The sequence below is a fragment of the Botryllus schlosseri genome, chromosome 2 (genome assembly GCF_051294905.1).
Source record: "Botryllus schlosseri isolate E-star chromosome 2, Bs_hap1, whole genome shotgun sequence".
NCBI lineage: Eukaryota > Metazoa > Chordata > Ascidiacea > Stolidobranchia > Styelidae > Botryllus > Botryllus schlosseri.
The window spans coordinates 8,523,385-8,548,816 of NC_137237.1; the positions used below are offsets into that span (position 1 = coordinate 8,523,385).

At 41.0% G+C, this 25,432-nt stretch overlaps 3 protein-coding genes across 3 annotated transcripts; 1 reads left to right on the forward strand and 2 right to left on the reverse strand.

The window, feature by feature from the left end:
• Positions 1-6,295: 6,295 nt before the first annotated feature.
• LOC145433310 (demethylrebeccamycin-D-glucose O-methyltransferase-like) lies at positions 6,296-7,394 on the forward strand. Its single transcript, XM_080310375.1, has 2 exons — positions 6,296-6,977; positions 7,040-7,394. The coding sequence occupies exons 1-2, from the start codon at positions 6,317-6,319 to the stop codon at positions 7,072-7,074; spliced, it is 696 nt and encodes a 231-aa protein (XP_080166501.1). The 5' UTR covers positions 6,296-6,316; the 3' UTR covers positions 7,075-7,394.
• A 2,910-nt stretch (positions 7,395-10,304) lies between these two features.
• Positions 10,305-23,828, reverse strand: LOC145433296 (codanin-1-like). Its single transcript, XM_080310357.1, has 18 exons — positions 22,926-23,828; positions 22,760-22,863; positions 22,082-22,209; positions 21,850-22,013; positions 21,705-21,788; positions 21,105-21,273; positions 20,708-20,795; positions 20,428-20,645; positions 19,353-19,491; positions 19,202-19,290; positions 18,308-18,503; positions 17,742-17,931; positions 17,207-17,410; positions 16,166-16,389; positions 13,092-13,215; positions 11,467-11,592; positions 11,248-11,404; positions 10,305-10,609 (listed from the first exon to the last, which is right to left on the reverse strand). Exons 1-18 carry the CDS (start codon positions 23,826-23,828, stop codon positions 10,392-10,394), a joined length of 3,525 nt encoding a protein of 1,174 aa, XP_080166483.1. The 3' UTR covers positions 10,305-10,391.
• Positions 23,829-23,851: 23 nt separating this feature from the next.
• On the reverse strand, positions 23,852-25,417 carry LOC145433312 (TIMELESS-interacting protein-like). The gene has a single exon (XM_080310377.1). It carries the CDS (start codon positions 25,415-25,417, stop codon positions 24,914-24,916), a length of 504 nt encoding a protein of 167 aa, XP_080166503.1. The 3' UTR covers positions 23,852-24,913.
• Between the last annotated feature and the right edge of the window lie 15 nt (positions 25,418-25,432).

Consider the following 25,432-nt stretch of genomic DNA (forward strand, 5'->3'; position numbering starts at 1 on the left):
AGTTTTGCAGTACACATTTTGCGCTTATATCGCGCAAGGGCCATATGTTGTGTCCGACTACAGTCGCTGCGTATACTGAAATAGAGGAAGTATAGTCGGATTACATATCTTGCATCTCGATATAGTGTATAGTCAGGGATGGCTAACCTTTTTTATGCAACTGGTCCTTAATGACATAATCAGGAAAAACAATGTGGGTATAGCCTATAGTAGAATTTATGCTGTGTCAACATCAAGGTTAAACCTGCTGCAGAACACTGATTGTTAGTTGTTACAATACGTACTTTTCTCAAATTCCTGACACTCGCTCCTTCTAAATTTCATGTGTGACAACAAGGGCTCGCGTGAATATGTACGACCGTACATAGTTCGCAAAGTTTCCTATCTAGTTGCAAACGAGGTTGTAAAGGGACTTCATCATGAGAGATTTACTGTCGATATGTTATGCCCTCCGACGGTGAGCAGATTGCAGCATTGCCGATCGAATAGCGAGTTTCTGAATTCTAACCATTTTCAACCCATATATAAATCTGAAGAGCTTCTTGGAGGTACATAACTTCAATATACAATTGAATAGTATATCCACATTGAAATGAGCCCGAATATTTGCGGCTGACACTCGTCAGGGGTAATCGTCAGCAACTAGTAGAGAATTGGAAAGAACATTGCATATCAACAATGGCATTTCAAAATATCACGTCACCAGCATCAAATTTCGAATAAAAGACAATTAAATGTACTATGAAAATACACCCTTGTAGGTGACGATGCTATGGGATTCAAGCGTATCTGGGTCACCTTAAAACAGGGATGGGCAAACTTTTTACTTCGTGGTAAATTTACCATTTTTTCCGGATTTTACTCCAGTATTGTAAGTCTGAAAATTTTGAAAAAGTGTCCTCCTTCCCTGATTCCAAAATATAGTAACCATATTATATAGTGACCGACGACATGGAAATAATATATATGTATTTGTATATTTAACACAAACCAAACATTGATTTGGTGATAACGTATACGCGTCAGAAGCATTAACGAGAATTTATAAGCTGATCGTCCTGATTGCCAAAATTAGGGATGGTAGTCGGTTGTCCCACCATGGGTGTAAATTGGATTCTGTGACCAGCGATCTGTTCATAGATTTGCTGATTGTACTTTTGATTTAATCCCAGGACATACGACGCTGACGGCGTCATAACCTACCATGTTACCTTCAAGTAATACGCTTTTACAATATATCAATATTATAAATATAAATACTTCTACATACACAAAGAACGATGCTCTCTAACACACTCGCGAATCTCTTTTGCCATTGTACAGCACTAAAATTACTAAACTTGCGCTCTTGTTGCCAATCTAATCACACCCGTAGTCCGAATTAAGTCATTTATGCTTCACTTACAGCAATTGAAACCTTTAAAATGCATGGCACTCGGGGTCGGGCTATGGCGTAATCAATGAAATATAAAAATATTATGGTAAGAATATAACTGATCCTTATCATGTAGAAATATATTTAAAAAAAAAGTTTAATCAAGTAGCCTATACCCACAGTAATTTGATTTTTAGTACGCATTTTATCAATGTTTTTATGTTACTTGAAGATTTCGCGGGGCCACCCCTGCCTTAGAACGTGTTTGAATCATGGTGAAAATCACTACCAGGGTCCAGGCGTGCAGAGGTGTTTTGCTTCTACTATCTTTGGAGATGTGGCTGCGCATGTGCACCGTATTCATACAGCATGGTGCTTGTCGTTCTCGTTCTACGAGCTAGCGGTAACTCTCGACGACCAGAAATATGACACAACGGGTTTTCTCAATCATGCTAGCAGGTCGAATTTGTACAATGTTCAAACTACGCAGCGAGTGGATAATTCATTACGACCAGATTGATGAGCATATATAGGGTTGCATTTAAAACTAATGGTTGTCTTAAACAAAGGTCTTTAAAAAATGTGTTTTTTAAAGTTGTATAATTATGCCATAATGGTGTAAATACTTTCGAAAAACATGTTGTATGAGCCTATAGACGACTACCACCCTATATAGCCGATGTATACGATATGGGATGATTGGAAATCTCAAAATAGTCGGTTCAACAGCTGTAGTACGTAGATATTTCGTCAAAACAGCTACGTTTACCCAATATTTTCAATTGTGAATGTCAATTCCCTATGGCGTCACAATCGAATAGTCGTGACGTCACCGCTTAAAAAATGTTTTAAACGAGGGCCTTGCTCTAAATTTGCTTGTCTTAAATTAATTTTTGTTTTCAATTCAACCCTAAGCATACAGCTGATATCTGTGATCCACCTCCACGAGGTTCGCAAATAGGACATTTTTATGAACAATAACTTGATTCATTGTAGTTCGGATTAAAGTCATCAAACGTTGATTAATCCTCTTTTTACAAGCAACCCACTGAATAGGCAAAACAATCGATTGCGATTGCGATTACTTTGAATTTTTTTAATCTCATCGATTACGATTAGGCCTGAATATGTAGGCTTACCATATTTTGGAAATGTAAAAAGAGGACACTTTTTCAGAAATTTCAGACATGCAAAACTGGAGAAGAATTCTCAAAAACCGGTAAATTTTTCCCACTTCGCGATCGGTTGACTAAAAAAAAAAAAGGTCTTCTTTTCGCTCAGAGCTAAAATCACCGCTTTTCCCTCCGAAATACCCGCCGGAGCTTCACTTCTGCGCTAATTTGCGGCATATCACTCGCAATTTCCTCTAAATCTGACCTAAATTTTCAAAAAAGAGGACAAAATCTCAAAAAAGAGGACAAAAGGGCGTCTTCCGAGGACACTTTCAAAAAAGTCAAAAAAGAGGACAAATCCTCTTAAAAGAAGACGTATGGTAAGCCAATGAATATGCCAACCGATTACGAATACAAATCACGATTAACACGTGTCTGTGGCACGCTGTGGCAATCGCTGCATGGGAGACCTGAATGACATAGTAGAAGAAAATCACATTATGTGTAGCTGTGGCCATTTAAAGCATGCATGCTTGTCGAAAAGGGAATTACTTCCTAGGGATGGTGTGAACCTCTGAAAAGTTCAGGTTCGTGTGAACGCGAACCTTTTTGAAAGGTTCTGTGTGAACGTGAACGTGAACCTCATGACGTCATGTGACGTCATATTGCTAATTCCGACTCTACATTTCAGTGAAGTGATAGCCCTAGCGACGACTCGGGCCACATAGTGCCACAATGCTGAAGTACATATCGACGTTTGAAACGTCTACAGATGTATCAACTGGGGCAATCAATTGAAATAATCATCCCAGAAAATCAATATCTTCCGTCGCTTTGCCAACAATTTCGACGAGGACTTGCAAAGGAATATAAGCTTATGCCTTAACGGTATAGGCCAGACCGGACAATGTATATTCGGCGTCAGAATATTGCTGTTGATATTGAGCAGTGTGTAAAACGGGTTTTTATACTTGCTACCGATATTATATAGCATTAACAAGTCGTACAGCAGTAGCCAATACCCGAATCGCAAGGAATTGGTTTTTATGATACAATAAACATATGAAATCAAGATTGATCCCGAACGCCTGCTAGATTTTTTACATCAGACATCGATATCAATTTCATTGATTGGTTGAACAACCATCATTCGCTGACTACCTATAGGTATACCTACATGTAGTGTATATCGCTCTTGATGTTGTGTGATTGCGGGTGAAGCTCACAGCCGAGAGTCACTAAATATTCACAAACGGAAAGCTGGATATTTCGAGCAAACTTTCGTAGCAAAGCAAGTGAAATTTGTGAGATGACCAAGGTGCATGGTCGTTTAGTGTGGATGTTTTTATGCTGCCAGCGCCATGCATAGAGTGGCCCGCAGTTGAAATGCAATAAATTTCAACCAAAGATGTTGTAATGAAGTGAAAATTGTAATATATGAAAAAGGTTCACAGTGTAGAACCTATCAAGGTTCGATTGTGAACGCGAACCTCTAAATTTCTGAGGTTCACACACAGAACGCGAACGTGAACCTCACGTTCACACCATCCCTATTACTTCCTTCATCCATTTTGTGATATAATAGTGCCTTGTGCAATATTTAAGTAGGTTCACATTCAAAATTTGATTGATTCCTGGCTTTAACTACTAGTCTCTTATATTCGATTGAACTTTGCATGAATATATTTTAATTTGTTCACGATAGGAAACGTTTCACCTACGAATTACATAGGGATACTCTGTCTTTATGCGTATGTTTTCCGGTTACTGTGTCATTGCGGTCGAGATTCCAAGTTTGAGCAGGCTATATTTACGACAGGTTCTATATTCAGTGAAATGCTTGTAGCATCATAATCTCAAATATCATGATAAGAATATTTGGATGGGAATTTGGTTGGTGTGTGGTCAGATCATAATATGTAGCTTTATGGTTGTCGCTCACTCGCTGCGTGATTTTCGTCCAGGATATCTATATTATATTAGGCTTACCATACGTCCTCTTTTAAGAGGATTTGTCCTCTTTTTTGACTTTTTTGAAAGTGTCCTCGGAGGACGCCCTTTTGTCCTCTTTTTTGAGATTTTGTCCTCTTTTTTGAAAATTTAGGTCAGATTTAGAGGAAATTGCGAGTGATATGCCGCAAATTAGCGCAGAAGTGAAGCTCCGGCGGGTATTTCGGAGGGAAAAGCGGTGATTTTAGCTCTGAGCGAAAAGAAGACCTTTTTTTTTTATTTTTTAGTCATCCACCTGGCAATGTGGAGAGAAAAACGTTATTTTGAGCTCTGAGCGGAAGTGATGACCTTTTATTTTTTTAGTCAACCGATCACGAAGTGGGAAAAATTTACCGGTTTTTGAGAATTCTTCTCCAGTTTTGCATGTCTGAAATTTCTGAAAAAGTGTCCTCTTTTTACATTTCCAAAATATGGTAAGCCTATATTATATAGGTTGGATGAAAGTAGATATGTTGGGCAGTAAACAATGGATTATATAGGCTAGATATGTGTTGGTATTTGGTTGATATTGAAGTCTTTATTTTTGCCAGGCGTTCGAATCAGCTGGGTTCGAAAAGGAGATACCGCACGCCGATGCCCAGTGTCGATTTATCGGGTTGCATTTAAAACAAACGGTATTTTAAAACACTTTGTTTAAAACATGTTTTAAACAGTTTTTAAACAAAGGCCTTTAAAAAAATTGTGTTTTTTAAGTTGTAAAACTAGGCCATAATTGTGTAAATACTTTCCATAAGCATGTTGTATGAACCTACGGACAATTACCACCCGATACAGCCGACGTATATCGATATGGGAGGGTTGGAACCCTCAAAATAGTCGGCTCAACAGTAGGGCTCTTCAAAAATGACTTTTTTTCAAATCGTACTGGCTACTTGATAAAAGTACCTAATTTAAGCCTACACACAAAATTTGGTTCAATTCCAGCCAGTAACCGCTTTGCTACAGGAGAAGAAAGTTTCTATTTATTATATAAAAATAAATGTACAAAAATTTGAAAATTCTCTGTTTACCCCATGAAAGTGTTAGGCTGTCTATAGAAACGATCCTCACCAAATTTGGTTCAATTCCAACCAGTGAAAGCGGAGTTATTGCTGTCGAAAACTTTTGATTCGAATAAAATAGTATTTACGGTGAGCACAACTATAATAAATAAACAAAGAATAGGTCACCGTAAATACTATTTTATTCAAATCAAAATTTTTCGACGGCAATAACTCCGCTTCCACTGGTTGGAATTGAACCAAATTTGGTGAGCATCGTTTCTATAGACAACCTAACACTTTCATGGGGTGAACAGAAACTTTTCAAATTTTTGTATTATTTATTTTTATATAATAAATAGAAACTTTCTTCTCCTGTAGCAAAGCGGTTACTGGCTGGAATTGAACCAAATTTTGTGTGTAGGCTTAAATTAGGTAACCTAACAATTTTATCAAGTAGCCAGTACGATTTGAGAAAAACGTCATTTTTGAAGAGCCCTACTCAACAGCTATATAGTACAGATATTTCGTCAAAGGATCTATTTACCCTATATTTTCAATTGTCAATGTCAATCCAATATGACGTCACAGTTGAATATTCGTGACGTAATTGCTTGAAAAAGCAAAACAATGAAAAACATATTTTAAACAGGGCCTTGTTTTAAACATGCTTGTTCTAAATTGATATTTGTTTTAAATGCAACCCTAGTCGATTATGTTATGTCATCCGTGCGATCCGCAGATGATCCGACACGGACAACCGTGCCGAATGACTGTCAGATTTCGGACTTATTATTCTGAATTTCTAACACTTTTCAACCAACACAGAATTCTACAAAATGTCAATTCCTTTGAAAATAGGACGACAGAATGATTACAGCTCAGATGAGGCAGTACAAAAGTACCTCGGTTACAAAATCGACGCATTTCTAGAAGGACCGGTTCGCGTGATCGTCGATCGGCTGAAACGACTGGGGAAAATCAACAACCAATCCGGATGCTTACTGGATGTAGGGTGCGCCGAAGGCGCAAGGACCGGATTGCTGGCACAGCACTTTCGCCATTCGATCGGGGTAGACCCTAGTGCTCCGCAGATATCTAGAGCAGTAAGCCTTAACAAGTCTAAAGACATCGGATTTAAAATAGCAAAAGCAGAAGAACTACCTGTAGAAAATCACTCCGTCGATGTCCTTACTGTCCTGTTTGCATTGCACTTCGTTGACATGAAGTCGTTCCTACCAGAATGCAAACGAGTTTTGAAGCCAGGCGGGGTTGCACTGTTTTATCGGGAAAATCTATCGAAAATAATATCCGGCGATGACGAAGCCCTACCCGTGATCGACTCACCGGTGAAACGCATGATTCGAAGGAGCTTAGAAAAGGCACGAGAAATGGCACACCCGTGCTTTCACGCCTTCGAGCTCCATCGGTCGCAATTCGACGCGATGGAATGGGCGGATAAAAGCAGAGACGTACATGAAATAGAGAACGCTGGTGCTGGTGAGACGATCTTGAGTCTCGGGTCGTGGTCGCGCTTTTACCTCTCTCTTCCGTTCTATCAGCAGCTTGGCGAAGGCACGGAAAATCCGATTATTGAGCTCGTGGAAGCGGTGAAAAGGAAATGGTCGAAGCAGAATATGGATTCAGATGACATTAAAGTTAAATTGGTATCCGAGGTCGTAGTAATTACTTTGCGGTGATATGCTGTTTCCTGTCACTTCTGGGCTATACTCAAAAGATTTGACACATGCACCTACCAGATAGCAATGGCCGGAGAAAACTATAAATTGCAACACGTACGTATCGTTAGGCTTATCAATCAGTCGCTCATAATCATAATCAATTAATCGTGCAATGGGGGTGTTTGCGTACTTGGGTAATCCACCGCTATCGGCGCGAAGCTGTTTCGAAGTGTTGGAGGTTTATCCTCCCCGCTGAGTCGCTGTTTTTCTATGCCAAAATCACATAGAAAAACAAGAAGGACCAATACTAGGAAGCGAATTGAAAGAGCAAAACGTCGAAAAAAAGACAAGTCGAGAGAGATCAAGATCTACCACCAAGCTGAGCTGGATGTGAGGTTGATAAACCCTAGGCCTGCTTGATCGGTTCGGTAGCAAAGGTTCGAAGAGTCGGGTGTTTATCTGAAATCCTCCTCCCATGTTCTGTTTTCTCTTTATTACGGCGTATTTACAAAATACGTCCCAAAAAAGACCTTATATGAAGGACACATACACGGAATCGAATGAAAAAAAGCAAGAAAAACAGCCGAAAGTCTGTTACGTCGGGTACGAGACCGCGGCCAGGTTTATGTTAAGACGCTGTAATTGGTCGTTTCAATATCCTCCATCTGTTCATTACATCGCATTGTGTCTTGCGTAGCTCATTGTATATTGTGTAAGTTCATTGTATATTCCATAGCAACCCAAAACCATTTGAAGTACAATTGACCGACTTAAAATCTACTCAAGTCAGTAAGTAGTTGTGAAAACGATCGTAATTCGTTCGCATTGATTGTCCAAAAGCTGCAATTGAGCTATGCGAAAGGTGCAGAGCTTGATTCATATTGATGCATACCATGAAGTATCCATAAGCGCTCGTCCGCATGATGGGATGAAAATGATAGTATTGATATGGAAATGCGATACTAACCCGCACTTTACTCGAACAGCCCGTTTTAGGAAATGGTATGGCACCCTCCCCGTTATTGTAAGGCCCATAGTTTAGTCGAATAACAATACGGAGAAGTTGTATCGGATACGGTGTAAACAATTTGCGCGATTAGTAAACGTTAATATAAAATATGGTGGATAGTAAAAATGCCATATTGTGTAGCTTTATTTCTGGAAATTAAAGGCATTTAGTTCCTTTTATGATGTTCTCCAGACAAAATAACTGATACTAATTAGAACTCCAAGTATGATACTGGGAATTGAAAGTGAAATATAAATCCTACTTCTAAAAGCGGAAAATGCATTTCATGTCTTTAGTCCAGAAAGTTTAAAAGGATGTACTCTAAAACAGGTCTAAAGCTAAAAAAAGTCAGAGTCCACTGTTCCAGATTAGGACGATATATGAACTAGGCTACTTGACTACGATATGATAAGTATGCTAGATTGCAAAACATCAGTTTCAAACGTTGTGATGGGCCATCATATATATTGTGATGAAATATTTGATATGGGCGAAAATGCGGTGTGAACGCTCCACGCAACCCTCTACCTAAATTATATTCACCGATACTTTCATGAAATCACATTGGTCACTCCGGCGACAATTCTGGGCTGTACTCGACTTCTCTGATTATTAAACGCTGATACTCTGTGAAAACAGCCCCGAAATTCCTCAGGCTATATCTACCTGATTGGAGGATTAAACTATTTCTAATTGAAAAAATGAAAATAGCGAAAAGTAAGTAGCCTAGATAACAAAATATTGTGAAGTAGAAGTAGCAAAAATTAGTTTTACTTGAGTAAGTACTAGAAGTAGAGGAAAATTACTTGCGGCGTACTTTGCAAAAGTAGAAATACTTCGTTACTGACCACCTCAGTATCAGTCAGACCTATATCAGATGCTCGGCAATACCCGTTATAGACTAGGGTTATCATACGTCCTCGTTTAAAAGGATTTGTCCTCTTAGTAGAATTTGTCCTCTTTATTGACTGTTTTGAAAGTGTCCTCGAAGGACGCCCTTGTGTCCTCTATTTTGAGAGTATACGTCATATTTATAGCAAAATGCGACTGATATGCCGTAATTCAGCACCGAAGTGATGCTAAGGCGGGTATATCGAGAGCTGGGCGGAAAGTTGACTTCTTTTTTCAGTCAACCGACCACAATGTGGGAAAAATTTATCGTTTTTTAAGAGAATTCTAGTCTTCAAAAGTGTCCTCTTACGATTTCCAAAATATGGTAACCCTAATATAAACTCGTCACAAAACGATGCCGCTCAACCTGTCCGGTGTCCACTGCCGCCTCGGCGAGACGTAGGCTACAGCTGCTATATAAAATGATGCATGGCCGTTAAGGCTCTTCAAAAATGACTTTTTTTTTCTCAAATCGTACTGGCTACTTGATAAAATTGTTAGGTTACCTAATTTAAGCCTACACACCAAATTTGGTTTAATTCCAACCAGAGGCCGCATTGCTACAGAAGAAAGTTTCTATTTATTATATAAAAATAAATGGAAAAAAAATTGAAAATTTTCTGTTCACCCCATGAAATTGTTAGGTTGTGTATAGAAACGATGTTCACCAAATTTGGTTCAATTCCAACTAGTGGAAGCAGAGTTATCGCCGTCGAGAAATTTGGATTTGAATAAAATAGTATTTACGGTGGGCACCACTATAATAAATAATTAAAGAATTGGTCACCGTAAATACTATTTTATTCATAATCCAAATTTTTGGACGGCCGTAACTCCGCTTCCACTGGTTGGAATTGAACCAAATTAGGTGAACATAGTTTCTATACACAACCCAACAGTTTCATGGTGTGAACAGAAAATTTTCAAATTTTTTGCTATTTATTTTTATATAATAAATAAAAACTTTCTTCTCCTGTAGCAATGCGGCTACTGGTTGGAATTGTACCAAACTTGGTGTGCAGGCTTAAATTAGGTAACCTAACAATTTTATCAAGTAGCCAGTACGATTTGAGAAAAAAAGTCATTTTTGAAGAGCCCTAATGGCCGTGTACTGTGCAATCTGTACGTCACAGTAAATCCCTACCAATGCACACACTGAGCCGTCTTTCGTCGTCGCTCGCTGACCGCCAAAGCCAGATCGCCAACTTCCCATACGTGACGCACGCAAAGTCGACAGACCCGAAATATGCAAAACAGTCATCACAATATATTATGTATCAAAACGATTGCAAAAATAGAGATCTAGCTAAGAAGTACAAAGGCGACGAAGCGTCAAAAATACGTAAGAGCACGAGAGGAGAGCTCTCGGCAAGCGAGAGAAAGAGAACTTTTCAGATGCGGCGAACACTTCAACACTTCCGCCATCAGCTTGTAGTCCGGCGTCGTCAAACGCTGTTGCAGCAGAGAGTCCGCGAGCTTCAGCAGGCCGGCTACATTTTCGCGGGTGATATCCGCGGGCACCAATCGCGAGACAGCTTGTGAACATATTCCTGAATCGAAAAGATGCTTCGGCGTCGGACCAAATACATAAACTCGTTCTCTCGAAGCGGATGATTATGCACAGAACGACCTTCCTCGACTAATAGTCTCTAGTTGTTATGACTATTTCACTAGCAAAAGTGATGCAAACATTTTCCAAAACCGCATTCTAAATAATACAAAATCGAAAATGTGGCTTCCAAACCATAACATCGAATTTTGTAATCATAACCCCTCTGGAAATCAGTGGCAGGAGATAAAACCCACTTCAGTAATTCGAATAGTAGATATAAACCGCAAATGACTCGTCATCATAATCTTTGCAGCAATTCGTTGCGTTGCGTGAGGTAGGACCGGGGGCAGAGTCCTCTCCGTCCCTACAAATTGCCGCAGAATTTGTGAAATAACAGGGCATGACACAGCAGCTATCAATTGCAGTGAAACAACCATTTTTCAACAATCCAATATACAATTGATCAGTATACTCCTATTGAAATAAACCAGAATAATTTCGGCTGATACTCGTCAGGGGCAATTGTTAGCAACTAGTAGAGGATTGGAAAGAACATTGTATATCAACAATCGTATCACAAATACGACGTCACCAGCACGAACAATCTCGCGGTTTCGCATGGCCAAATCCACTCACCATTTTCTTTTTTAAAAGTCATCCTGACGCAGTACTCCTTCATGACCTGCAACAGCGACGAGATCGACGTAATATCAGGCACTGCGCAATCTTCGCAAGCCCCTACAAAATCCGTAATCTCCATCTCACCAAGATCAACTGCTACAGTAGTCAACGACTACAAAGGAAATAGGGGTCAGAACAAAAAATACTCGGCCCGGCAATCACCCTTAAGCGAACCGTGGAAATATTCGTCAGCCTGGCCTTCACCGACATTGAAACGAGCTCGTCGAGACGCGAGCTTAGCCAGGCGCGAACGCTCTCCTTGGACTTTCGAGTGGCGATGGTGGTGGCCAATTGCACAACCTGCAGAGTGATGGGCGCATGGTAGATATTTTCCGGCAACAGGGAGTAGTCACCTAGGACGGATGAAAATTGAGCGGGAGGGACAGAATTTCTATAAACAATGTCATGTCGTCATTTTCAACCTAACAAAAATTTTTAGGGGCATTTGCTTTGGTCATGACTCAGCATTGGGTTGTAACCAAGTCACAAGTCCAGAGCAACGAGTCGAGTCCGAGTCATAGTGTTAACACTCAAGTCCGAGTCCAAGTCACGTGTTTACTGTCAATTTCGAGTCACACACAACCCGCTCTGCTACAACTCTGCTTATACAATATCATATACCTCGCATTCATAATATGGTCATTTTTGCATCCGCACTCTTAACAGTTTGTGATACTATTTTTCAAGTACCAGTACTGTCAAACGAAATACCAATAATGTGGGAACTTTGCTAAACTTCGAAATTACAATGAATCGGCAGTCATGGCCATCCGAGTCTCGAGTCATATGACTTGGTCGAGTCATGCAAAATGACTCGAGTCACTACAACCCTGACTCACCATCGTAAAACATGTTGCATACGACTAATAAACATTCGAGATATGACATTTCTGTCAATGACTGTGAAGTTACACAGATAAATGCTACGAAGTTTGGTAAATGCACCTCAAAGGAGCTCTGCACTCTAAAAATGATGTGGTCTCAAATTGAAGGGCAAAACGAAAAAAAAGTTTTTGGCCGCAGCCATTTTCTTCAGAAAGCCACCTTAATGGAGCTGCAATTAATTGAAATTTCCACAAGTGTTTCACGCTCCAGCAGTCACGCAGAGATTGAGCTTTATACAGTTGTCAGCCGATGTTATGAAGGAAATATGTCGTACACGCCAAGGTGGTTTAGATACCGCGTTCAACGGAAAATGTTCAGTCAGGAGATTTATGTCAAAATCGGGCCTAGTCTAACAATATTTTATACATAAACAATGTTTTATACACTAGAATAGAATAGAATACACTAGGCCCGATTTTGACCTAAATCTCCTTACCGGACATCGTCCATTGAACGGGGTATCTAAACCACCTTGGCGTGTACGACATATTTCTTCCTTAACATCGGCTGACAACTATATAAAGTTTGATCTCTGCGAGACTGCTGGAGTGTGAAACACTTGTGGAAATTTCAATAAATTGCAGCTCCATTACGGTGGCGTTCTGAAGAAAATGGCTGCGACCAAAATTCTTTTTTTTTGTTTTGCCCTTCAATTTGAGACCACATCATTTTTAGAGTGCAGTGCCCCTCTAAGGTAGTTGCTACGTCTTTTGAATACCGGGTTATCGGTGAAGGTGCTAGTTTTATCAGTATCAAAAGTCTGATACCAATCGGGCTGTAGTTACAATAGGTGGTGCTCCAATGCTCTATTCCAAATAGCATCACTCCGGCTCTCGATTTCGCCGAGCCCCACGAGTAGAGAACAACCAGATGAATGCTGCATGAAGTGAGAACATTCCTCTAGTATGAAGTACCTCAGGAGCAGTTTCACACGAGGACAGGCATCGCAAGCATTCCGTCACCGCCGCGGAACAAAATTGGTCGCATTCGTCACGCATCCTTCTCCCGGCGCAGGCCTTGACGTCTTCGACGATATCCCTGGCGGAAAAATAGAGCTCAAGGGGACTAGCACCTCAACAGGGTTAACTTTCGAAGGGCTACACTCCCATCACCACAGAATATCTAAAATTGTAGTTCTACCCCATATAATTTGGATTTGACAAGAGAAATAGTGCTCGGACACGCCAAACACTGTACCTCAAAATTGTGATGTTCCTGGTCCGCTCCAACGCCTGTTTTAGGAAGAGCTAGGACGGTTCTATATGTTGCTAAAGTTCGAAGGATTGATTACACTGGTCTACAAATTTCCACTTTTTTTTTCAGGTTTGGGTTTTGACAACTGATTTTGGCTAATTTGGGGGCGCTGATTCCGAAAATGGCCTCAGATTTTCTCCATCACATCACGTTTTTGAGATATGAAATATCCCTAATTTGAAGAAAAAATCAATTTTTGACCCCCCTCTGTTTTCAAAACAAGGAAATCTGATGCAATAAACAAGGTTTTATCTGCAATAATCCAGCTTTAGTTAGCAAACAAGCATTCTATATTATATTCAAACAAATTTGCGTTGCATTTATTAAAATTTCATGCCTTGGAATAAAAAATAAGCAGGCAAAAGAGCAACTAACAAAGCTGGTACAAGCGTGACATTTTAACGCAATGAGCAATGAAAGAATATTATCAGAACATCAAACCCGTTCTCGAAAAGTTGTAGTAGCATGACCATGGCTGGCTCATCTGTCTAGATTTGAAAATGGTGAACTTTTTGCTGGGGCTACACCGAATACCCATGTTTCCTATGCTACCGGGACAGCAGGGTCAAGGATCACCACTACTGGAACAAAGATGAGTGGCCTCCAAGGCTCACCTTGAAGCCTGGAGACAACAATATCATACGTGATCAGTTTGTTGTTATAAAAAACCACCTCTTGCCTCCTCTTCACGTCAAACCTGGTCCCATGAAACAATATGTAAAAGCTTTAGATTGTGAAGGGGGGTGTTTTAAAGGATATATGTTATGCTTTTTATGGTCTCAGTGAAGAGACAAAAGAACTGGGATTTTCAATGGACCTCAAATTAGGCAATTGTTAAAGGATTAAAACCTTGTATATAATCAATGTTGCCATTCGAGGCTAGAACTTGGAATGCTTTCAGTGCTGTTTTTTGGGAAACAAAAAAGCAGAAAATTATAAAGATCTCTCAAGGGAGCTACCGCTTTGTTATGAAGATTTGGGATGCAGGATGAGCATCAAATTAACGATTTGAAGAGCCATGCGGATGAGTTTAGACAAAACCTTGCGAAAGTTAGTGAAGAACAGGGTGATGAATGTTTCAGCCAAGATATTAAAATTTTGGAGGCACGTTATCAAGGTCGGTGGGATTTATGGATTCATTTATTTCCCACACCAGTAAAAATCCGCTACCAGCAAGGACAAGGACACAGTTGCCACATGTACCTGGATTTTCGTATGATAGCCGACTATTGATGGAGTTGGAAAAGAAAAATTCCAGATGCTGTTCGTAAAAGAAAGTCCCCCAAAAGATAATTTTTAAGCTTATAAGTGAAGACTTCATATTTTATGAAAGGTCTTTTTTTACTGTTTCTGAACTCGCCCTGTCCAAGTCCGTCGTCAGAATTTCTGCACTTCGTTGGAATGTCTATGTGCATATTGTGTGAACTCTAGGCTGTAATTCAGATAATACCTTGCTACTGTCCTATCCACATGTTCGTCAGCATAATGAAGCATTCAATTTTATTATGGTTGCTCTTTTGCACGCCTATTTTTAATTCCGGGGCATAAAACTTTAATAAAGACAACACAAATTTGTATGAATCTAACATAGAATGCTTGTTTGCTAATTAAAGCTAGATTATTGCAGGTAAAACAGTGTTTATTGCATCAGAATTCTTTGTTTTGACAATAGAGGGGGGTCAAAAATTGAATTTTTAAAAAGAAATAGGGATATTTCATATCTCAATAACGTGATGTGATGGAGAAAATCTGAGGCCATTTTCGGATTCAGCGCCCCAAAATTAGCCAAAATCAATTGTCAAAACCCAAACCTGAAATTTTGTGTAGACCAGTGTTATGTGCCACTCATCATGGAGAAATTTCAAATTTCAGAATTCAATATCAGCGAGCGAGTCCTTTATGACAAAAATTTCGTAAAAATTTTCAGTTTACGGCGAAGTGATATAATAAAGTTTTACAAAGGAGGAAAACCATCCGAACATTTCGCAATAAAAGAAAATACCAAACGAACGCTCAGAAAAATGGAAATTTTTCAATTTTTATACATTTTTTCGGTGACACAAGGCCATGACAGAAGGACCGTGTAAAAAATTCCTACCAAAAGAATAAACTGATAATTGATACTTTTTTCAAATTTTCTAGGTGCTAGAACTAGAGGAGTTGGACCGTTAACGCTGTAAATTTCTACTAACTTACAAGTTACAGTAGCAATTTTGAAGACAGGTGCAAGTAGAAAACGACGGAATGAAAAATACTCAAATAGTTTCAAAACCTAGATTTGATGGAGGAGTAGCACCAGGATTGTAACGACTCGAAGAATAACTGTCATTCGTAAAATACGGAAAATGACTTGACCGGAGGCAATTTGTGCAAGTAGGCACATTCTACTGGAGGACTTTGTACCCGAGTCGAAGCTCTTCGTCACCGACCGCCACTGGGCTTAACGGACCTGGAAAACTTTATATTTTGTCTGTGATGTTTTTGTCGTATATACACCGACTCATGATGCACATACACACGATCTGTGCATATGCCGTTGTATAAGGAAGGTGAAGAAATAGCCCTGTAAGACGTTCTAATCTTACACCACCCCTCAAGCCACATATACCAGTTTTACTAATAAATATCTTTGTCTGACCTGGCCGGAGATTGAACCCGCGACCGGACGATCAAGAAGCGGACGCTCCACCATTAGACTACCTTGTCAAAAACGTTATCGTCGACAAATAATCACCTGATAAACGGGACTCTCGACGAATGGTTGGACAAGTCCACGCTCCCCTCTCTTAACCGCACCCTGAATATCTCTTCAGCCTGGTCGCAGACACCCAGCATGGACACAGACCGGATTTGCTTTACGCAGTTAGACGCGCAACGCTCCGACACGAATTCCACGGTACGCTTCAAGGACGACGGTTGTCCACGGAAGAAATGCTCTTCCAGCTTGCGCTGCACTTGCTGGAAACAACAGAAAGTTAAGAATCAAGAAGTGCCGACCACTGGGGCTGGGCACAATCATTTGTGTACTCCGATTCGAATCGAATATTGATAGCAGGCTTGCAATGACTCGATTTGTGTTCTTTTGGTGACCCGACTTGACTTGAGTCATCTTCTTAAAATACGGAAAATGACTCAACTCGGGACAGTTTGTGTATTGACTCGATTTGCACTAGATTCATTGCGCACGACTCGAGACTCTGACGGCCAAGACACGCATTTCATTGCAACTTCGAAGAATAGTAAAGATACCACATTATCGTATTTCGTCTATCAGCACTGGTTCTTGAAAAATAGGGCCCGGACTGAGGAAACTACTGTATTATGAATGCGTGGCATTCTACATCACCCAAGAGGTGTAAAAAGTGGGCTGAACGTTGAACATATCCCGAGCTTGAAATTGAACATTCAACACAATGACTTGGACCCGAGGCTCGACACTATGATTCAGACTCGACCCTATGCAACCCAGCTTGGTTCCGAACTTGACTCGATGGTGAATTGAAAATCGCACGACTTGACTCGAGTCCAAACCATAAAAGGGAGATTGACTTGTGGCTCGAAACCTTGCGACTTCATTACAACCCTGCGTACTCGGCACGATACTACTATGAGCATGCTCCACTTCAGCTTGTGGATGGAAGTTAGGTTTAGGGTAGGGCTAGTTTTTCGGTTATAACATCACATGCTCAACTGTCGTTTTTCATCGTGTCGCATGCTCAGATGGCGGGCAACCCAATTACATGTAGAAGTATTGATTTCCAAAAGTAATCGCGACCTTCTCCTTCTTTTCGGCAACACTTGGCTCTTTTTCGGTGTTGGGCTTGATTTTTCTGGACGGCGTTTGCGATGCTTTCGACGAGCCCGTATTGCAAGTCAGTATCGATGTCGTCATCTCCCTTGTCGCCGGGAAGGAATCGTAAATTGCAGTGCACGAGATCAGCTCCGCGCAGAGCGAATCGAACGATGATGTTTCCGACGCCTGACAGCAAAGGAAAAATTCAACGCATAAAAGGATATATCGCAACGAACAATATGTTTAATAAGCTTCTCTAATGTCGATAAATGTGGTTAACCGAACTCGGAATGTTAACAGAATCTCGTCGCTGTGACGATCATACAACGATGCATTTTGTCACAGTGTGCTGTCTCAAGATTTCTTTACTCGATTTTCTTTACTATTTCTAGTAACTTAACCGGCTAACTGTTTACGTGGTGGAGCCTAGCTCAGAAGTATGCAAGATCGGTCACAGATCCATACCTAATAATCAATGTTTTTGCATAACTAGGTTTGAAGAATTCACATCCCTTACCTCTTTCCTTTTCCTAGGCGCCAGGTCCATTTTCATCACCCCGGAAGGGGCGCATTCTGGGCCGGGAAGCCCGGCAAAGCCACTAACACGGTTGCCGGGCTGAACGATCGTTTCCGAAAGGTTGGAGACAAGCAAGACCATGTAAAACTGTCCGGTGGATAGGGCGTTGTTCGACAGAAACACACTTTTCCTTAACGCAAAATGTATCGTCGCATTCCAAAGTAGGTAGTCGACCGGAAAGGGTCAAGCATAACAACTTGAATAAGCGGTTCAAGTAGGGAAAACATTTTCGAGCACTCTGAAATAGCGGAGATACCAGCCAAGAGCCATTAAAATAGAGATTTATTAGAGCCGCAAACAAATTTCGATGCTTCTACTGATAACTGAATGCGCGAATAGATACGTGCTGATGGGATACCCTTCACAATATGAAAAATATCAGAATGCATTCAAAAGAACAGATAACTAGATTAGGATAGGCAGGTTACAAGAAGGGCTTTCAAAAGGGAGTCCAGCTTGGGAAGGGTGTTGTCTTCGATTCTAGTGGCCCACACGAATATGCCTACCTCAAGACGGAGAATAGCGTTTCTATGATGGCGGCAAGCTTTGCCGATCCAGACAACGGCGTACTTGTTGCACCTCTCAAATACTCGACCGCCCACGGAATGGTGACGAGCGCGTGCTGGCGCTCGGCGGCCGCGTGAATCGCGGGAAGAACACGATCGAACACGGAAAATTCGGTGACATCCGTAGAAATACCGTCTGCGAACGAAAAAATAGTTGTGATGATATTCCTCAGCAACCAAGCACTCCTGCTTTACCGAAGTACTCAAGTAGGTTCCGCCTTCTCGCACTTTTACTTACTGAAGTGGTAATGTTTTTTGACTAATTCCACTTCTACTCGTAGTTTGTTAGGAAAAACTAGTTACTTTTAAAAAGTCGAATTAGAAAGTGGTTCTGGGATAAGTTTGCATTACTTTGATGAATGAAATAGTCCAGAACATATTTTGGACAGTTTTTTTCGCATTCTACTTTTTTGGAGCCCTTAATCACATTTTGCCTGCATCGCACCCCTTACTCAAACGGATCTGCATTTCGACCACGTCCACTTCCACCCGACGAGACTTTGTATTTTATCAAGTAGAAAGTAGTTTCGGAATACATTTCCATCTCGCTTACAAATGACATAGTGACATAGCGACTGGGTGAAATAGCCCCAGAATAACTCTTAACTAAATATTTTCCGAAAATTACGTCAATTTGTAATGGTTTTGATCAAAGCCACTTCCATATTTTTCAAATCTCCGTTTTCCAAGTCCTCTCGAAGTAGTTTTGACACGACTCGAAAATCACAACTTGTGCTTGTAATTGGATACAAATACCCACCGCTACTTTTAATTCTACTTGAGTACCAACGACGACTACTTCGACCACATCCAGCGGACAACCCGCGTACTTACCACAGCGGTAAGGTCCGAACACAACGCTGCCTAATAAATGTCCCAACAGTCGGACGGATGATATCAGTCTCGTCAACGACGACGTGACACTAAAACGATACAGATGACAGTGAGATTTGGAGAGATTAAAATTTTCACACAGTCCGTTTACCTTGGAATGTCGACCGATTCCGCCAGAAGTTCGCCGAGGATTAGTTGAACCTGCACGGTCTCGGCGTCTGATATCCTGTTCCGTATTTCGTTGCACAGGTGGGTGTTCAAGGAGTGGTTATCGGCGCACAACACAAACTCTGCAAATGTTGCGAATTTTGATCAAAGGACATAGCTATATATTCACCGAGATTCGATTGTGTACAATAACATCAAATTTGACTTTTTTCAACTAAATGCTGGTAGCGATTTCGCAAATATATTGCATTACATCAAATGATCTACGATTTGTTGTCAAGAAATTACCAAGAACCAGATGCGAAGCCAGCCAAGAAAAAAAAAGGGGCAGAACTGAATAAAGGGGGCAGAATAAACATCTCTGAGTCATATCTTTTGCGACTTCTGTATTCGGTACATTACGGTAATAACCAGATGATTGGCTGGAAAGTGTACCTAACTGGCGAATCTAATTACTGAAAGCGAGTTAGCAATCAACAACTTCCACAGGGATCATGTTACAAAGTGCACACACTCGTCTTGTAACAGAGCAGCAGATCTCATTTGCATTCAAATAAGCAATCGACCGTGAAAATATACAAGAACATTTCACAGCTAACAATTACAATCTATGCAGCGCGAAATCTGTTATATCGTGATGAATTTTGACATGATTCAGTTCGAGTGTAAGAGTAACACGTCTGTTAGGTGTATTAATTCTATTCATTTCGAACATAGCGCATATACTAATTGTACCTGCATTATAATGACTTGGAAAGGGGTAGAACATTCTGCAATTCTGCCCCCCTGGCTACGCCCCTGGTATTAACGCATGACATCGCTTAAAACCAACAACATTCTGTCTCAACAGTTATCGAACCACGAATAACACAAACTACTGGACAAGTTGCATGTACATTACCGGTACCCATGTCTGGGGTCGAGAAATTGAGGCGCAAAACCAAAATCGGTGAAATTGACCCCTTCTCATGGGCACATATAGGCAAAATATACACAGATGCCTGCCTACATAAGGCATATATTGGGCCCAATAACCTCAACAGCCATATCCTACCAACCTTTATAGAAGAATATGCTATCCAACAAGACGTCACGATCCTTATTTGAATTTTGAGCGTTTGATCCGAAAAATCTCGATTGCAGTCTTTTGAATTTTTCCGGATCGCCCTGTCTGAATTTGACTAGTATGTCGGCTTTATTGGCGCAGGCGAGTCCCGGGTCCGAGTCTCCGCGACAGCCTGACGTCACTTCCTGCAGAATTTGGTTGACGAAAAGCCTTGAGGAAAAAAACCTTGTAAACTTTTACTATCTGATTTTATTATTTTACGCACGAGTTACCTGACGAAATGTCTACACGTTCCCGACACAAGAACTTGCTTCACGATGCTGTGGATCTTGTTGTACAGGTGTTCCTGCAATCGGAAATCTGAAAATAATCAAACGTACCAAGGTTGTTCCTGTGGGAGTGCTAGATTTCAGAGCAAGGAAAACTACACAGGAGCAGTGGTAAATCGAGGCAGCACTGGTGGGTTGAAAAATCAGCCAGGAAACTCCATCAGCGGATCTTTTACCGCACCAGCCTTCAATATCAACAAACTATAGTTAGATTTGATACTGGCAGACACTATTATTCTCGTCAGTTAAAATATTTCCAAGGCTCAAGTATAATGTATATTTGTATCACGTTCGAATTCTGGCTTGCCGTATAAAATTACACTATTAATCAATGTCATACTTGGATCGTGTTTCCTTTCTTCGTACTCTCTCAGAATAACGTAGAAAAAGTCGCGGTGCTTCCTGAACGAATGAAACGCGCCGTCCGTCGAAAAGTTGCTTCTGTCGTCGGTATCGGCATCGAAAATGACGCTCGAAAGCCCGCGATGCCTTTGCTCATCTTGGTAACTCTTCACCGAAAAAAAAAGAAGAAATTTTAGTGTCACCCCTTGATACCGATCAACGGTTAACCTTACCTAAGCAATCGTCAACGACATAAAACGAGTCTAGAACATGAATGGCACACATTTATACAAACTATTACGACGTTGACTTGACAAACTATAATACTTCGCCACTGCAATTGAAATATTCCTCTTGTAGAGGGACAGGGAGAGACATTCCACGTAGTTGATAACTACGGAACTCACAAATCGATGAATACCAACATCTTAGACATTTTGGTCAAATTTTCTCTACATTTCAGTGCTAAACCAGCTAACTTAGTCAAACCGTCCAAGCACTTACAATTAACAATTTCTCGAACCAGTTAAACAGTTCCAACTCGATAAAATGGAACTAAATGCTCGATTTAAATCTAAGAATCGCCAAAACCCAATACCTCAGACGATGTACCATCACAGCCTCGGCGTTCCATAGAGCTCACTAGTGTCTGAAGTTGACTTGGCAGCGTTGGAAGAAAAGTCTGAATAAATCAGAGACCACACAGATGCACAACTTACCGACAAATTTTAATCATGCTTTACCTGGATTCCTTGGTTTTGAGATAAAAAGCTCAGAGTCGAGCAGTTCAAGACCGATATGAAACCACTGTCGGTCAGGCTTTGTATCGCGTGTGCCGCAAAATAGACACAGTTGGCAGCGTTTGCCAACAAGGCATGGTGGGGAGAAGTTTGTTTCGCAGTAACGTCTGGAAACACATAAGTTCCGAAGTAGCCCAGGAAAAATCGTAGGAATGAATTGGACGGCATTAGGTACCTGAACGTAACTCTTCAGCGGCATTCCATCGCAAGCCACAGATAAGAAGATCGATGACAAATTGCAGCTCTGATAAGAAACTTGGCACCAAAAATGTGTTCAAGTAATGGCAGTAGAGAGCGCAAAGCCTGAAATAACAAAACCAGTGTTGCGGAGTAATTCCAAATCAGAAAAGTATGCTGGATAGCCTAGATTTCAAGGTTTCAACAGTTTTGCACGATTCGGTGAGAGTTCTTTAGTGAGCACAAGTTTCTTGAAACAAAAGCTACATGTTTCAGTACCTGAGTTTTGCAATACTCTTACAAAACAATTCTACAAATAGTGAAGAAAACAGTTACTATTGTGACTAGCAGAATAAAGGGCAAAACAACTGATAAAATAGGGTTCTCTAATCCTTGAACGAGATATATACAACTAACAGTTAAAACGATTTGATAAACCACGGTTTTGGAACCGACGCATCCAAGAGAGTAGGGTATGTATAGGAGTCAACACAACAACAAAAACATTTGGGCTACGCATTTGCACATCTAGATGATAACCAGAAAATGTACGAAGATATACACATACACTTTCCTAAAGTTACCTTGACGGCTATTAAACTGAGGAATAGTAGATAGATGGAGAATCAAAAAATAATGCTCATGACAAAATGAACAGTATTGACTAATTGGTTACCTGTGCAACTTTTCCGGCAGGTAGACTTGTTCCACAGTAACTGTTTTGCGGCAGGATTTTAAAAACGCATTATCATCAGCAACAACGGACACTGCCGGGGATTCCTGAAAGCATAAGATGCGATATTCGTCATGCCATCGAGGCGCGAGAATTGGAAAAAATCCACCTTTCCCAGCATATTAGCGCATGGCTGTGATCCCGATTTCATTTTCAGAAGGAGATCGCGTTCGTTTTCGGCGACGTCAGCTTCGGTGCCATTCAAAAACGGATTACCGACATTCGAAGCTCCTTTCATCGATGTCTTGGTACCAGGCACAGACATTAAAGCTGGGCCAATTCTTTTCGTTTTTGCATGGCCGCCGACTTCGATCAACGTCGGCTTGATCCTACGAGACGGCTTTGAAGATTTTTCTGGTGCGGCATTGGACAACGATGGGAAATCTTCTTCTCCAAACAAAGTTTTCGAACAGGAATTCGTATCACTCGACAAATTATCGCTGCGAGACCCTTCGGGAGAGTGTATCGTGTTCGCCCGTTTCCCTTTTCTGCCCGCTTTCTTTCTTTGCGAATTTTGCTGAGCGGGCTTCAAATCACGCACCATAAAGTCCGTTAAATGAATCGGTTCGCGTCGACTTTGACGAAAATGTCTTCCTTGATCGGACCGCGGCGTTACGCAGTCTTGAGTTCTCGGACTTGTCCTCCTACGCAAACCATCAGCTTCTTGAGTTTTTGCTTTTGGCTTCACCACCATATGATTTATTTTACCGCCTGGCTGACGGAAGGAAATATTCGCTGATTTTGCGACCGTCTTCTCATGTGCTTCATTACTTTGTGATGACAGAATGCGTGACGCCGACTCGCGGAGGAAATCGAGAAAGAAGCACACAAAATCTTCATCGTAGAGCGCTCGCTTAAGAGATAAGTCTAAACCGGTCAAGCTTTTGAAGTCGACAACAGGATGGAGTTCCGTGTCCAAAACGTTGTCGAGAGCAGTAAAAAAACAACCGTCAGACATCCCATCGGGGCAGTGGTCGGATGGCAGAACCAAAGCTAGAATATCTCTGAACATCAAAAAAAGGCAGTGAGAGATGAATATCGATGAAACAGGGATGGAAAAGTGTCAGAATATGTTGGTAACTGAAAGAGCAAGGTTTCCCTATCAGTAGCACACTCTACTACTATAACATACATACACTGAAACGGGAATCACTCCAGATAGTTTTGAGGAAGAAGATGACACATTTGCGCAATAATACAAAAGGTACAGTAGGCATTAAAAAGAAATGATGGTCAGATAAAGGTAAGACATAACGACAAAATATACAAATCTTTGAACATGAAAAATGTGCACAAGGTATACGAAACATCACGTTCCCGTTATGACAAACAATGGAAGGGTCACGTGCCTTTAAGCATTTCGCACGCCAGTCTCACTGTAGCAACCAAAAATTCAGGCATGTCTGTACTTCGTCGAGCGTGACGAATGAATTACGATAAAGAATACTGACACTTGAAAAAAAGGTACAGATCGTCATCAGCCCTGAATGCTTGCAACCGACTCTGTCATGACACTGAAACCAAAAAAGATGCTGGCTCAATGGCATGTTTTGACACCGCATACTACATAGTCATCGGTCAACATTGGTCATATTCAACGATTTAGATTTTATCAATGCAGACTCCTACGGGAATGAGTAGAAGACGTATCAAACCCTAGTAAGGAAACCAGCGTCCTGTTATATTAGACCACTTCAACTACAATATAGCGCGCACACAGAGCATTGAACGAAATTATAATCAATAGCATGACATCAATAACTCCATAACAACAATAATTGTGACCAAACATATGTAAAAAATGTGGTTTTGACCTATTTTAGGCACTATATCCGTACATTCGACCCCAATCCATGACGGCAGCTTGTCACCAGACCTCGTGTGGCTTACCAAGCATAGGATAACATCATCATTAACATGTGCCTTCATTTCGAACATCCAGATTCTGACAGGTGAACGATGTCAAGACTTTGCAAACCTCTGCGAATAGAACAATCCTTGAAATAGGCACGCCTAGTACGAAGCACTACCATTTCCGCTTCGATTGTGACTCAGACTTAGACCCGGTGGATCGAGAGAATATCCTTTGCAGTTAATTTAAAAATCATTGTTCATCGGCATATTCAAAATCTCATCGTCCGTGTCACGGTCTTCCGTCAACGGCGCGTCCTCTGTAATGACAGTGCTGTCGCCTTCGGTACCTAAAAGCGGCATACCCATCCTCAACTTCTTCATGCAAACCTGAATCTCTTTCTTATGTCCCAGGCGTTCGATTTTTTCCAGACAATCGTCAAACGTCATTCGCGGATGGAGCCTGTGCGCCCAATGCTCCAGCCGCGCAAGTAGTAAGTCCAAGTCTTCCACCTCATGCCCGCGGCCTTTGAAAAGAACTCCATCGAATTCGTTCTGCAACGCCTCCAAGCCGCGGGTTCCCATCAGTCTTTTGGTGTCTAGTTTCGGCTGAGGTTTGAGAGTGCGTTTCTTTTTCACGGCAGCCAAAGGGATGTCTTCGAGTTCTTGCGGTTTAGTTTCCGAAGTCGCGTTCTCGCCTTGTTCGTCTGCCCCGACAGCATTATCGAACAGATTATCTAAATCGTCCATGACGGTTGGATACGT

Bases quoted from the DNA above. Each gene is read 5' to 3' on its own strand.
- LOC145433310 (XM_080310375.1), top strand. From the start codon at position 6,317: ATGTCAATTCCTTTGAAAATAGGACGACAGAATGATTACAGCTCAGAT. The intron at 6,978-7,039 runs GTGAGACGATCT...CCGTTCTATCAG, and splicing joins AATAGAGAACGCTGGTGCTG to CAGCTTGGCGAAGGCACGGA.
- LOC145433296 (XM_080310357.1), bottom strand. From the start codon at position 23,828: ATGTTCAGAGATATTCTAGCTTTGGTTCTGCCATCCGACCACTGCCCC. The intron at 21,789-21,849 runs GTAAAGCATGAT...TGATTTATTCAG, and splicing joins CTCAAAACCAAGGAATCCAG to ACTTTTCTTCCAACGCTGCC. The intron at 20,796-21,104 runs GTATGACATTGA...GATTATTTTCAG, and splicing joins AGAAAGGAAACACGATCCAA to ATTTCCGATTGCAGGAACAC.
- LOC145433312 (XM_080310377.1), bottom strand. From the start codon at position 25,417: ATGGACGATTTAGATAATCTGTTCGATAATGCTGTCGGGGCAGACGAA.